The 15,207-nt window shown below is 42.5% G+C and overlaps 3 protein-coding genes across 12 annotated transcripts in view; 1 reads left to right on the top strand and 2 right to left on the bottom strand.

Annotated features, from left to right (window-relative positions):
- Positions 1-15,207, bottom strand: part of LOC6727349 — a 108,966-nt gene that overhangs the window by 16,987 nt on the left and 76,772 nt on the right. For 7 of the 10 annotated variants that reach the window (XM_039296019.2, XM_039296021.1, XM_039296017.2 and 4 more), the window contains 5 exons: positions 8,026-8,196; positions 7,811-7,958; positions 6,028-6,155; positions 4,216-4,825; positions 3,335-3,435 (listed from right to left, as the gene is read on the bottom strand). In XM_039296019.2, coding sequence (XP_039151953.1) covers positions 3,335-3,435; positions 4,216-4,825; positions 6,028-6,155; positions 7,811-7,958; positions 8,026-8,196 — 1,158 coding nt within the window. The remainder of the gene's footprint in view (positions 1-3,334; positions 3,436-4,215; positions 4,826-6,027; positions 6,156-7,810; positions 7,959-8,025; positions 8,197-15,207) is intronic. The other 3 variants (XM_016176367.3, XM_016176370.3, XM_039296020.2) reach the window with 1 other exon arrangement.
- On the bottom strand, positions 11,375-12,646 carry LOC6727346 (trimethyllysine dioxygenase, mitochondrial). The gene is made up of 2 exons (XM_002102695.3): positions 12,399-12,646; positions 11,375-12,339 (listed from the first exon to the last, which is right to left on the bottom strand). The coding sequence occupies exons 1-2, from the start codon at positions 12,586-12,588 to the stop codon at positions 11,435-11,437; spliced, it is 1,095 nt and encodes a 364-aa protein (XP_002102731.1). The 5' UTR covers positions 12,589-12,646; the 3' UTR covers positions 11,375-11,434.
- Positions 13,015-14,028, top strand: LOC6727345 (eukaryotic translation initiation factor 3 subunit G-2). The gene has a single exon (XM_002102694.4). The coding sequence runs from the start codon at positions 13,091-13,093 to the stop codon at positions 13,910-13,912; it is 822 nt and encodes a 273-aa protein (XP_002102730.1). The 5' UTR covers positions 13,015-13,090; the 3' UTR covers positions 13,913-14,028.

Here is a 15,207-nt window from a genome sequence, read left to right as displayed (position 1 = left end):
CAGGACTGTTCCCGCCTCCGCGCTCAATTTTCCGACTGTCTGTTGGGGGTCCTCTGGTGGCGCTAAATGGCCAAGGATTTGCCAGGATACGTGCGACGTACTTATGTTTGTCGCTCGCAATGCCATCGCAAATATTTGCACAACAAACAGAACGGCGGAGAAATGGAGGGCGCAGAAATGTCTTGGGAGGGTGGCTTGAATGGGATTAGCTCCGTTTGTTAACTGTTATCGCGCTTGTAAGCTCCTGTCGTTGAGTGGATCAGCGTCATATAATTGTTGCGTATACGCAGCGTTGACCCAATACAAAACGTTTCGGCTTCCGATGCACTCGGGTCATTGCATGCCATTTAACATTTAACCAAAGCCCAGAGTTTCAATAAAGTTGTACGTAAACACTAAATGTACAGATGCAGATACGGTGCGCGAAATTTTGAACAAACTCATAAACAAGGGAAATAAATTTTGAGAATGTGCAATAATTTGAAAATTACATTCTGGCCAAATGCGTGTGATGGCATGATGCTAGTATCGCGAATGTTGTGTGTTTGCCGACTACGTGGTTTTCATGCCCTAATTGGGAAAAGCTGTGAGCAGCTGCATCACACAGATACCCACACGGACACACACATGCAAGCGCACACCAACACTGGGCCAAACGGAGGGGGCGGTGCTTGGAAGGGCGACGAAATGGTTTGTGGCATCCACAGAGCCCTCTGCTACTTCTAAGTGGATTGTACAATATTATGAAAATATTTATTGCACGCAAACATCGTGTATCCTATATACATAGCAATGTGGGTGCGATTGTGGGCGGTGGTGCGATGGGTGGTGCTGGTTTGTTCTGGGTGGTTCTAGGTGCTTACTTCTATGTGCTTGAGTGGGTGGGTGTGGTGGAGGGCGAAAGGGTGCTGCGAAAGCGTGTTTGCTTCGTTTTGTTGTTGGCGCATTGCTGACAAATCGCTTTATTTGCTTTTTAGTTGTGCTTAATTAAATTTTCAAATTGAACGCTCAGCTTAATTTTTATACACGAGATACCCATTACTTGTAAAGTGTGTGAGAACCGTTTAATAACATAGACTAATACTTATTCTGCAGCCCAACTAATCATGTTTAAATCTTTTTTTAAATTTAAGAGAGAACGCAATTTACTTTTTATAAAACTTTTTTTAAACACTATATAATGAAAAATTCTTAAATTCTTAAAATTCTTAAATTTCAGCTCTACGGTTTTTATTTAAATGTGTCATTTGCGTACGAAGTGTGACGAATTCTAAGCCGTAAATTCCTACATTGTTTATTTATTTTCTTCTGTATTGTTGCTGCTCACAGCCATTTATAAACTACACAGTGACATTGTTGACGCCATTTTGGAAAATTTTAAGCCCTCGAGGCCATTGACAATGTTTATGCTTTGCATTTGAGAATCCAATCAGCAACAATAACAATTCAATTTAAATAACGCAGCTCACTGAAAAGAGTGGCTGAACCACTATCGCAGCTAAAGGCTGCGATATTTACGCACACACCATCGCCTGAAATCCGGGCAAAAATCTGATAACCCTGCCATATTCGGGCTTATTGTTGTGACTGCTTGTGTTGTTAATTTACTGGGCGCCATAAACGTAAATAAGGCAAGTGTCGGTGAGAATGTATGCAAATCGACATGTGTGTGTGCGCCCGACGTGCATAAATAGTTTGCTAATATTTACAGCAATCCCATAGCTCGCCAGCTGCAACAATAGACAAAGCTGTATGCAGAAGTGCATAATGCACAATGCACCATGCAGGCTGGGCAATGGGAATTTACAACTTTGTTGAGCAGATTGCCGAGTGCAACGAGACGGAAACAAAACGCCATCGATGATGATGGACGGCCATCGTCAAATGGCAAGTGAAATCTGTGGCAATAAATAAAAAGAGGATGCGCAACGCACAATCAAGGGACCAAACAAGGCAGGATGCATTGATTAGGCCATTAACAATTGCAGGCAGGCAGTTTTATTGTGTTGGCTGGATAAGGCAATGCTGTAAATAAACAGCATCCCAGAGGGGAGAACTTAAAATAACTAGACACGGAAAACTAATTCAAGAGCCGAAATATCTTGATTCGAAAACTTTATTATCCTATGATATGATATGCGCAAATATTTAGTCAATATTTATTGTACCCATACAAAGTAATAGAATAAGTTTGACATTCAAATATAATATCAACAAGTGACGAAAGAAAGTGATGAACAAGTATGCATTCACCAAAATTGTGCGTTACTCATCAGGTATAGTTAGGGAATAAAATAGTTATGTTTCGAGTCAAGATTTTTGGTTCTAATCTTGCATTTTGTTTTCACGGTGCACAGTCTGTATTAATTAGAATAGAATACCAATAAACCAAAAGCCACAGTGGAGTGCAAGGATCTAGGTCTTGGAATTTGCTCCTTGATGACGCGTTAAGGGGTCGAAATGCTATTTATGGCACTTGTGTGCTTTGCATCAGGATATGCGTGAGCCTGTGTGAGTGAGTGTGCGCTGTGTGAGCGTGTCTGTGAGTATCTGTGCATTCATGGAACTGCAACTGATTGCCCTGCAGATAGCTAATGCCATGGAGCGAGCTGCAAACAACAAAGGACGCCTGTTGGCCTGGTCAAAACGCTCGAGTTTGCCAGCTTTGTTTACCTAATAAGCTTTTGAACGGGTAGTGAGTGGAGAGGGTTCGATGTGAGACAAAGAGGGAAAGCCATGGTCAAAATGGTGCAATTTGTGCCAGAAAGAGAAAGAGAGGGCTATTCCAGTGGTTTATGGTGCGCTTAAATTCATCTAGCTCCTTAAGGAATACTTACTTACACGCCAATTGTCTAATTTATGACCGGACCCTCGGCTTTACTTCTTATTCGCAGTGCATAAATATTTAATTTGAATTATGTGTGACCCAATTAGAGAAAATCTTTAAGCACCCTTTTTACATGCACCTAAAATAATTAACTGAAGTATCGAAATAAGCATTGATCAATATTCATTTCTGAATAGTTTCTAAATTACCAAAAATTCTTTAAAAAATAATAATTCTTGCTTAACAAAAGGGTTTAAAAATAAACATCTTAATTGATCCCCAAAATAATATAGTTATTTATGATTTTTAGTCAGAAATTTGACAATTGCCCTTCACCCTGCATACTAATCAGTCATAGATCTTCCCATAGTCCTGACTTTAATGTATGCCTATCCGTATTACCAATACATAATTTAGCGGCAATCGTTTTCATATTTATTTCAAATTGCCGGGGGCGTGCGGATTAAATTACAGGGCAGCCTGGCTAAGTGCAATTAGTTAACTCACCTCGTTCGTCGATGGAGGGTCCTGTGTAGGTGCGGTGGGTTATATCGCTGCCGGCAACTAAATCGCCGAGTGGTGCTGTTTTGTGCATTTTGGTGCCAGTGCTGAATAAATTGCAGAGTTGTACAGATAATTAAGTGCAAATTACAAAACATAGTGCTCAGGTGTGTGGAAGGAGTGGAGTTGGGGTAAACTAAACAACAAAATGCATAAGTAGATTTAGCAAATTACATAAATCTTGTTTGTTACGGAAAGAAACTGACTCAAGGTGGGCATTAATCGGCTTAGGGCATTACGAATACAATGGCCAATTACGAGGCCAAGAGGAGCCGAAGGTTATGACCCCCATTTTCAATGGATTTCTAGATGTTTGGCTACTCGGATGTCTGTACGCCTGGATGCCTGGCCAACTGGCAGGCATTATACATTAATTTTCTGTCTCCAGCCAAGGCTGGCCAACTCACTGGGATGGATATCACGAAGATGCAATGCATTAAAATCAGATTATATAAATGCTCGACAAGTGCCCAGGGAGCCGATTAGCACGAGTGCTCGAAGTTTGCTTGTTTACTTGCTGCCGGCAGCTGGACTTATTCATTAGTTGGCTTTTTAACCGGAAATTGTGGTATACCCAAGTGAGTCAATTATTTTAAAAGCTTTTTGCATAAACTTTTCAGCTCCTCGGTGGTTAAGAGTAGAGTTAATGAAAGGCTTCATATGGAGCTATGGATTCTAGGGGTCTCTGGCAATCACACACATGTGAGTGTATGTGCGGGCTCTAAACTTTCTGAAAAAGTTGCCAGTCGAAGATGCCAACTTAAGTCAGTCCAGATGAGGGAAAGGCGGGTAAGGGAACTTTTCCAACTTGGCCACCAGCGGCATACTTAGGTGGGCTGGGAATCGTGGGTGCGGGACCCGGAAGTCCAGATCCCGTCGTCGAGCTCTGATCGCCGTGGCTGTAGAAGGTGTGCGAGTGTGGGTGCGAGTGGGAGTGCGGCCCGGCATCTACCACCACCACCACGTCGTGGTCCAGCTCGTCATTGTGGTGGTGTACCGTGACTGGCGGCGGCTTCTTGTTGGCCACCACCTCCACCACCACGTCGTCGTCGTCGTCCAGAGTGTGCGGACTGTGCGAGGCCAGGACCAGAGGATTGTTGATGCCCCACGACGGCGGATGCAGGTAGTGCGGGTAATTCGAATAAATCTCGGCTCGTATGCGGTCGTCATAGTCGTCGTCCTCCTCGTCCTCGTCCTCATCCCCATGGCTGCCGGGATCCTCGTCCTCGGTCTCATTGGCCTCGTCCTCCGGATCGCTCAATCCGTTGGGCTCGTCGTGGTACTCTATATTGTTGGTCATGAGCTCCGTGCCATTCATGCCATGGTGCCTCTGCCTCGGCTTGGGTTTGGGTTTCGCTTTGGGTTTTGGCCGCGGCTTTGCTTTCGGTCTCGGCTGCTTCAATTTCGGCAGACCGTTGGGGAAAAATATTAGTCTATCTGCAAGGGGTTTGGGGGAAAGAGTGGGACGTGGGTGTTGGATGGTGCGTGCGTGCGAAAGAATAGAAAAGAACATTTAGTGCCGGTGTGGTGCAAATGGTTGCTATTAAACCAAGTGTGCCACAGTGTGTGTGTGGGTATTTAATTAGTGCAATTAGTGTGTACTTGTATAATAAAATTTAGCGAAACGAGAGGATGGGATCATTCTGCTCTGGGGTGCTGTTAATCCATTAGTGCAGGTGGCCGGGTGAAGTGGAAAATGAAATTATGCTTTAAAGAGTTGTTTTCTTTTTTTGGTGGTCTGGCGTGGGTTTCAAATCAAAGCTTTCAACTGACCGATGTTAATATGCTAGCCCTAGTCCTGCACATTGAATGGTTGTTGTTAGTATAGCTTGATCTAGCGATAGTCTTATATCTACGGTTAGAGAGATAGTAAGTTCTAGATATAGTGTTCATGGGTGCAATCAATCTAAAGCACGGACTCAGTTCGCTGGGTGGCAGTTAACTTTAGCGAGTGACTGTATGTTTAATGGGCTGATAGCTTACAGCTACAACAAACTTGTTTAAGTGACAGATAGAGAAAGAGAGAGGTAGAGAGAGAGAGAGAGAGGTAGAAAGAGATAGCACGGCAGCTTTGGTTTACATTGATATACATTCGTATACGTGATATTTAGGATTACTGATAGCATTGCTAATGTTCGTACAGTATGATATATATTGGATATAGGCATATTGATTACTGTTTACTGATCGCAGAACATGGGTTTCATTTTTGGGTTTTCTCTAGTTGGTTTTTGATGCAGAAGCGTGCGATATTTTAGTTTCTGGTATTTGTTTAGGTTACTTAAATGGTTAGGCTAGTTTCGGGTTTGAGCGTTTCACAAAATTACAATAACCAAAAGAATCCAACTAACGAAATATCAACTTAAAAGTCAGTTAAGAACGAACCAAATCAGTTTCGTTATAGGCAGGTAAAGGTGATCATCGTTTTGAATACCATAGGGTTGACAGAGAAATAGAGACACATAAGAACAGAGGACAATGAAAATAAAATCTATATAGTTTATCCACGATTTTCAAAGCATTTGCTTTTTGTTTTTACTCTCAGCTGTTTGTGTTGTTGCTTGTTGTAGTTGTTATTGGTTGTTATAGTTGTTTCTGAAGTCACGGTCAACAGTTCAGCCTCGCCAGTCGAAACTTACCCACGCACGGATTGTGATTAACAATATTAAAGATACGATCACAGCGCTTTTTCATATGGTTATTCGGGCAGATGCATCCGAACATGGGCGACAGCCGCAGGTTGGTCCAGGAGTCGTGGCAGGCGTCCCTGAAACGAGAACGAGAACGTAGATAGTCCTTATTAAACACTCAATCCACCCCAATCGGGTCTAAGTCATCACGGTCTTTCGGGTCCCGGCTAATTGAATTCATTTCGAGTTTCTAACCGCCGCAACCGAAGCCGCATCGCCGGCGACTTCCGTTCGGGGCATGCAAAGTTTAAAATTGCCAATTACATCAAAAATGCATGTGCACGTTAAACAATTGAACTGCTGATATATTTTAACTCTTTAAAAAATATAAAATGCTATTAGAATAAAATTATTACTATTTTTTGACTAACAATTACTAGAGCTTAGTATTAGCATTTTGTTTGATTTACTATTTCAACTATTCGTTATAATTTACGAAATTGCAATATTTTTTCTACCTTTTAAGCTCTTTTGTGTTTATTATGTCATATTTTAAACATTTAAAATGTACTTTAAGACCCTACATTTTTCCGAGTGTACCCACACGGCGCTGCAATTAATATTTTATCGCATAGGTGGATCTCAGCCCGAACCAAAAACCCGCAGCCAGAATGCCTGGCATGCGTGCGGAAAGTTTTAGGCTGGGTTGGAGGGATGAAGGAGGCGCCAGTTGAAGTGGAAGTGGAGAACTTTAAGACCAAGTTTGAAAGTCTGCTCCGAAGTCAACTCCCCACTCTCCATCCGCCCTCCGCCCAACTCCCCAGTGCCGCCGCAAAAAGTCATTTCGAGTTATTAAAACATTCAGAACGTTTGTATTCAAGTGTATCGAGGCAACGAGCCATCGAGGCAAGGAGCCAGCCGAGTCCTGGCAAGGAGGAAATCGCGTCAGTAAGGATATGTGATGGCTAAAGGAAGCAGCAAGATGCCGGCAAGCAGGAAGTTTCATTTCGCCTTCTGTTCGCTCAACTTGACTCCTGTTTACGCTGCTGTCTGCTTTTTGCTTTCAGTGCTGTGTGCGTTGTGTTTTTTGCCAATAAGCGCAAGTATTGAATGTTGCAAGGTGGCTGGTGGTTCTTCCCCTTTTTAAGCCCGAATGGGAGAACACGTGGCTACACTCAATCTTCTCCACTTTTTGCCAACTGCCAATGCAAATTGCATTTGCCGTTAACCATTAAGCGGCACAATCACGCTGCGGCAAGGGGCAAATCAATTTTCTTATTAAGTCAAACACGTTTTAATTTAATTTTCATTATCAGAATCGGTGCTTGGTAGTGGACTTCGATTTTCCATTTTTATAATTTGACTTAAATTTTAATAGTAATGGTCTGGCTCTTGTCATAAAATAAAGCTGTCAATTTAATATAAGCGCCTTTTGGTTCAATTTTCAACGCTTCACTCTGTATTCGGGCCACTATCTAATTATCTCTTGTTCGGCAAATGGCTGACAATATTAATATGAATATTTGATCGATATGCATGCTTGAAAAGTCTATTCAGGTGATGCCTTTCATTAACTTGGTAAAGACAATATAATTTTTATAATTAAATTATTAAACATTGCTTAATCTTAAAATTCCTTTGATATAGTTTATTTTTCGAATTTTTTTTATTTAATAATCACCACATTTAAGAGTGATCAACAGAATACATACAAATTTACGTCACTGATTCCGCATATAAATATTTAACAAAAATCCAATCAAGCATCGCACATTTTTAAGACATGGCTTACCTGTTTTCCATTTTGCATTTGTTGTCGCGCACTTTGCAATGCGTTTTAAAGTCCTCGAAGAGCTTTAGACATTTGCGTTCCTGTTGGCAGACGGAAAGTGCATGGTTGCAAGTTGGTAGGGCATCAATGGGATACGGATCCTTTTCGGCTGCATATGCAAAGTTAATGGTTGGTTAACAAAGCTATAATTCTAACTAAATTTCCTTTAGACGCACCTTTCTTCAGCACAAATCCGCATGGATGATCGAAGAGAAAGTCCCGAAAGTGATTGCAGTCCGGATCCATTCCGGGCTCCTTGCACAGGCAGGTGGGCCGGAAGAACTGGAAGGCCTGCAGGGTGCGCAGGGCAGCCTGACACTTGGTCACCGTCACCGTGCTGCAGGACACTGCAAATGGAAGAAAGGATATTGAGTACTACATGGTGTCGCAAGTGAGTGGCAGTTGTATCCATTTCGGGATTGGGCGGATATGCTTAATGATCTATAAATGGCAGCAGTGCTTAAACTTTGACATTAAATGTCGTGCTGGTTCATTTTTGGTTCTGCACATCGATTACCAGCTATATGAATGGGTACACTTCCGAAATAATAGTTACAAAACTAAATACAAATATAATTTAATTTATTTATATTTGTTGTTTAATCGTAATGTTGGCACGGTTCGGAGTAGCGGGTATCGGATAGATGAGGAGCTGGAATGCAGCGCTCTCTCTTCGATTTAAATGCAATTTCTTTCAGTGCAGGTTTGGGCCATGACAGTTGTTATAAATGGCAGCGAGACAACTACAAACCAGACACATGTCATAATAAGGGCCGAGAGAGAGGTTACAACAACTGCTATATGAATAATTGAGTCTCCAAACAAAACGGTCGATTTAAGCGCCCAATGAAGCGATGCGCAGGGAGCGTGGACGGGATAATATTTTATAACATAATAAATTATGTGTAACACATAGACTGTACGGTGTGTGGGTCTGTGACAGCTTATTCGAGCATATGACAACCACTACTGCTCCAACTGCTGCGTCAAACAAAAGGCAAACATCTGTTGGCCATCTATTGTCCTTTTGGCCATAAAACATAAGCCCTACTAATAAACCCGGCTACGCCAACACTTCACAAACACGGCCAGCAGAGCCGGAGACGCACACACACTCATTGGGAACTGGGAAAGGGACTCGTTTGGCTCGTCATAAGCCGTAAAATCGCCAAAAAGCAAAACAAGCAAACTGCCGGACAATGGGAGTCCGTCCGGCATAATGGGAAGCGAGTAGTGGTGGTAGTGGTGCCAGTGGTGGCCACCACGCCATGTGGTTCACGTCACTCAACTGACCCGAACCGAACCAAACTGAGCCCCCTTTCGGTGACCCCTGTGATTGCCCCACGGCCTATCCAATAACGCCCTTGTCCCATGCAGACCGGACATGATTATTTGCTAGTTGAACATAAAGTTGCTCCTGCAGAGGGGAGTTCGTTGGGGCTGGATGTTGGCCAGCACATACGCACACATCGAAACACTGACATCGACTGCGCAACAAGTGACATTTTTCTCAGGCATCCATCATTTTTATGCCCCTTGCTTCCGCACCGTTTTATTTTTTTTCGTGTCGATGTCCTTTCTGGTTTTTGGATTTGGGGATTTGGGGGGGTCCCTTGTGGTGTCAATTAAAACTCGTTGGCTGCGTATCAAAGGGAAGCGCAGCTTGTTTACGCCATGGGCAAGGAAATGGAAAATGCTGCTTTGAATGTAAACAAAAATACATATCACATATTTACGTACAAATTCAAGACGAACGCGACTGACTGAGTAAACATAAATAATTTTTTTTTTAAATAATGTATACACTTTATATTTCCGTTCTTTCTCTCCGTGTGGTAAGTGCATTTGAAGGGTGGCCGGCTAACTAGATGCCATTCGCTTGAGCCGCAGGTCCTGGCCATCGGTTTTCCTTGGTTAGTGGCACCTGGCTTTGGTTTCGTCATTGCATGCTGGGCGGCCATAAAAAATAAAGCCAAGGCGAGTGGTTTTTATGCTTCGTCGCCATCAAGCGACGCCATTTGCTGTTGTGTTTTTTCTTCTTTTTTTTGGAACTGACGCCGCCATTGCCCTTGCCTTTTACTGTTATTGTTAAGTCCTCAATTCGTTTTTATTCGAAACGCGTTTCCGGTTGTTGAGTTGGTTCAATGATTTCTTTGTTTGTTTGTTTGTTGCTGCCACCTGACTGTGTGTGCTCGCCAGTTTTTCCTGCCGTGTTTTATTTGATTTTAGTTTGATATTTGTTCGTGCTGCTTTGGTCTGGCCATTGTTTTTATTATATTTCGGCTTTTTATGGCGTCTGTAGGTGAAATTTATGAGTCATTTATTAAGTTTAGCAGCCATTGAAGGGCATATAAATTATGATCGAGCGTATTAATTACGAGTGAGTCAAGCAGGCACTTTGTGTTTGAACTATTTCGGCCGGAATGTCCTGTTTCCTGTTCCGAGAACACATGTGTGTGTCCTTTGTGTCCATGCTCATGTCCGTGGTGCTTGTTGGTTTTATTGAACCATCGACAAGTGCCCCGGTGGCTCAAAGTGAGTGCAGCGTTTTAAAACGGAAGTGGAATGCCGAAAAGTATGCCATGCAAAGGCACGACTGCTGCGCTGCAACTTCCGCCGAAGGAAAAGCGAGCAAAAATATATTTATCGCCCAGCTGGGGCATCGAAGCTGCTTTTAAAGGCTTTTCCCGGTCGTGCCCGCGCATATGAGAGCTGGGTGAAAAACGGGAAAAGCGAGCGGGAAAACCTGCATGAAATGCAATTATCATAAATATTCAGACACTGTACGTTCGCCGTTTGCCGGATCTCTTTAAGGCACATTCATATTTGGAGGACATTTAAAGGACAGCAGCGCGACAGCCATTAACCTGCACGGCCAACAAAAAGTAATTTCACTTTTAAATGAAAAAGTTCAAAGTGCGTTTGTTTATGCCAAACACAAACACACACACTCGCACACAAATACAGAAAACCCACATGAGACGCTGGCCATAAAAACAAATGCCAAATGATTTTTGTTGCCGGTTTTCTGTATGCGATCCACCTCCCCTATGACAAAAATTAGACGCTGGCCAGCAATTGTAATCGTAACTTTTTATTATGATGCGTTAGCATTTGCAATCGAAATTGAATTGGAGTGGGACTCCCTTCAGAAAAAGAAAAATATGCTTGAACAATTTGGGAGTTTTTTTTCTATACACAACGATTCTACACTCCAAGTTTCTTTAGCAATGTATTCTATTCCTGATAAATGGAACGATTTTAAACTATGTTCTTATTTGAGCAATCATTTCATACTTATATCCATGCAGAAGGTATAATGAAAATGATAATGTATATATTTATGTATATTCTTGATCAATGTTACATGTTCGTCTATCCACAAACTAGTCTCTCAGTGTTAAAACTTTCCCATTGCAGAAAGTATAAAAGTCTGTACGGACTATACACTACATACATGTATGTATATAAATGCTATAGGAATATTCGGAGCATTAGAAAGTATAGAAAACAAATCATAATTTCTTAGTTTTTGTTCATAAAAGGTTTTAATTCTGTATACATTAGGTATTTTTCAATAAACTTTCAGTCAATAATTCCCAGAACTCGAGCCTTGCTGAGAAAATCTGTGCGCTGCACATAGGAACCGGACATGGTACGACTTCCTGTGTATGCCTCTCGACCATGGAGCACTCTCCAGTTATCGAAAAGAACAATGCTGCCGGGTAATAGCTTGAGAGCCCACTGCTGTTGATTATCCCTAACAATTAGCAAAAGCTGGCGAAGACTGTCGTAAAACTCGGCCATCTCGGCTTGAGGAATGGTATTAAAAACGGCGCGATCGTATACATTTAGTCTGAGTTGAACAAATTCCTGAGTCAGTGGATCCACCTGTATAATGGGGGCAGTGTGGTAGTGCTGCTCCCCTTTTTCGATATACTCCCCAGGAACTTGGACCCTGCACAATACTTCATAAGCGGCGGGATACCGGCGTTTCAGTTCGTGAACCACATGCAGACCATCAACAAAGAAATTTTCGCCACCCGATCCCGAGTGCTCAATGCAATGTAGAGCCTGTAGTCCGGCTGCATCGCAGAAGTAGGTATTATCCGTATGGGAACCCAGGTAAAGTTTGGTGTAAGCGGTGTCCGCGTGATCGGGGTTATCGCTAAAAGTCCACATTTCGCCAAAGAACGTTTTCATGAGGGGGAAAACTCGTCGCAGAGCCAATTCAGTCATATTCGCGGTGGGAGCCACGTCATCGATAAAGACAATGCCGTAACGGACGAGAGATTCAACCAGTGATCTGACTTCGTTATCACTGGAAACCAGCTGAGGCAATGGGAATCGTAAGTGCCGTTCGTTTTGCAAGATAATGCTACGATTCCAGGGTGTCAGATTAGTGGACTTTGATCGCCGATCAATCAACCTCTCCAGCTGTGAGTTGAAGATAAAGTCCAGGTCATAGTTCGACTGGTGAGCATCACTCCCTAAAATCACAGTCAAATAAAATCGAATCTAGGTGCACTTTACATTGATTTTTTCTTACAATGCACTTGTAGATTCATCCCTTCGTATTTGACATCTAGTGGCATCACATCAGCTGGTAGATCTAAAACATCGTAACGCCTCTGGTTTGTCTCGAAATTTAGACACTCCGCACATCGACAATGATCACGGAGCCAAAACTCATTGATTTCTATTAATTGGCTGGTTTTCGGGTGCTTCAAAAGCAACATGTTAATGCCAATAGAACAACCGACGGATTAGAGGAGTGAAAGTGAACTAATAGCTCGATTTCTGATTAAGTTTCAGCTCGGTTTCAAGTGTACTCTTATCAGTATGAAAGCGATTGCTTGCACTCTCGCTCAAGCCAGAGATAAGAACTTATTTGTTTGCGGAATAATTATAATACAAATAAATATATTACATTTAAAGACAATTTGTAATTATTAAACACTACTAATGATAGTTAAAAAATGTATAATATAATCAAGATAAATTGATTGATTTAGCCCTGATATGTTTCTGTTGAAATGTAATCTTATTGAATTGCTACTCAAGATGTTGTATTTTTTATGAAAAATCATTATTGAAGCAAATAAAAATAAAAATTTGTAAAATTTCATATATAGTATTTTAAAAGGAATAAAATCCCATCTCAATAGGCTAAGTAAAATGCAAGTGTCAAAACTCAGTTATTAATTCATTTCGAACCGGTTGTGTGGGAAATCATAGAAAATGAAGTCTTTTATTACTTCCTGGGCCGATGAGGTGGATGCAGACTATGTGGATGGACTGCCGCCTTCTAATGAGTACATTAAGGGCGACTACAAGTACGTGACGGAGTATAAGTTCAACGATGATGGCAAGAAGGTGAAAGTGGTGCGCACCTTCAAGATCGAAAAGCAGATTGTTCCAAAGGCTGTGGCTCGTCGTCGCAACTGGGTAAAGTTTGGGGATTCGCGTTCGGACAAGCCCGGACCCAATTCCCAGACGACCATGGCCTCCGAGGAGATCCTTATGCAGTTCATCGGCTCCAAAGAGTTCGACCAGACCCACGAAACCCAACTTGATCCCGGCAAGAACATCGCCAAGTGCCGCATTTGCAATGGCGAGCACTGGAGTGTCAATTGTCCATACAAGGGCACCTCGATGGATAGCAAGACCATGATGGAAACCAAGGCCAATGCCGCTGCAGCTGCCGCTATAAGTGATCCCAGCAAGACCGGAAAATATGTACCACCCTTCATGAAGGACGGCGGAGGCATATCTGGCAGCAAAAATTGGGGACGGGGACGGGATCGGGACGATTCGTCGGCAGTTCGCATCTCAAACTTATCCGAATCCATGACCGAGACTGATCTCGAGGAGCTGGTGAAGAAAATCGGACCCCACACCAAGATGTATTTGGCGCGCGAAAAGAACAGCGGCCTCTGCAAGGGATTCGCCTACGTGCACTTCAAGTTTCGCCAGGATGCAGCTGCCGCCATTGAGGTCCTTAATGGCCACGGCTACGACCACTTGATCCTCTGCGTCGAGTGGTCCAAGCCTCAACCGTAATGGGTATAGCCTTGTGTGTTCGCTTCTCTGCTTATTCGAGAACGGAAATGAGCTGCGGTGGCAGTGAAATCAAAATAAAATACTGGTACACCCTGAAAAATATGCGACTACTTTCATTTTTAACGCATTTTTCGCTAATTACAGAGGAACTAACTAAATACTTTGCAAGCTAAAAGTAAAATATACATATGAATGTTTTGAGGTAGGTTTTTCATATTCCATTTGAGCAAAAGTTGTTCCTTAAGAGAAAATTGTTCAAACACTCCTGTTCATTTAAGACCACTCAATTTTCAAGTTTATATACTTTTGGACATCCAAGGTTGATTCTTTTTTTAAGTGCATAAAAGAGAAAGCTCGCCTTGAGCGAACTAAAGCCGATAATGCTCCGTTTTAAATGCGATTTTTTCGCCGTGCTGCTCCGCAGCCGCACAAAGGTGAAAGCCACTTAAATGGAAGCCAACGTGGTGCCGGATGATGATGGCACGGCGTTCCGTGGAGCCCGGCAAAAGCTGAGAAATGCCACAAGACGCTGGCCGTACCGAATGAACATTAATAATTAAATATAAGAGCGGACTTATGCGCACGATACTTGGAGTGGAGCCCCTCGGAACGGGACGCAAACTACGCGACCATGACGTTGAACCGGGAATGAGTGGTCGGTGGATAGTGTACGCGGAAAAGTCCCGGCTTAGATACACATTTTGAATGAGGGGCGGATCAAAGCCAGGCACAAAAGAAATTTATTTCCATTGTTGTTGCTGTTGCGGTGGTATGGGATGGGTAGCAGCTAAAGCAGAGTCTAAAACAAATTACTGAATAATTTATAAATTAACTTTTTCTGCGGCGCGCTCATTCGTTCGTCGCCGGCCTTTGTTTGAGCGGCAGAATGAATAGGTGGAAGGCGAATGAATGGGTGGCCAGGTGGGCGGCTTGACAGTTGAGTCCGTGAGAGGAGCATGAGGTGGGCGCCTGGTAAGGAGTACGCCCTCAGCCACGCATTTCTTTTTCATTTTGCACCTTCAGGTCATGTGCGCTCACCGCACGCACACACTTACTCACTCTTCCAGAGAAAAACAAACAGAAGATTAAAAGTCAAATGTTAAATAAGAAATACCCAGTAGTTTGAGTTAAAGTTGTATTTAAATTGCCTACTTTACTTTTAATTCCAATAACGAATGTTTACAAGCTATTTATACAAAATTATGTGATTTACATAAAGAAGTCATGTTGTCGTTTTTCCTATTCAACTTTTTCATTTTTAACTTTTACCTGTCGTAACTTCTAACTAAACATGT

Source organism: Drosophila simulans, chromosome 3R (genome assembly GCF_016746395.2).
Source record: "Drosophila simulans strain w501 chromosome 3R, Prin_Dsim_3.1, whole genome shotgun sequence".
In the NCBI taxonomy this organism is placed as follows: Eukaryota; Metazoa; Arthropoda; class Insecta; order Diptera; family Drosophilidae; genus Drosophila; species Drosophila simulans.
Note: the sequence above shows the minus strand (reverse complement) of the source record. Positions and strands in the feature narration are given on the sequence as shown.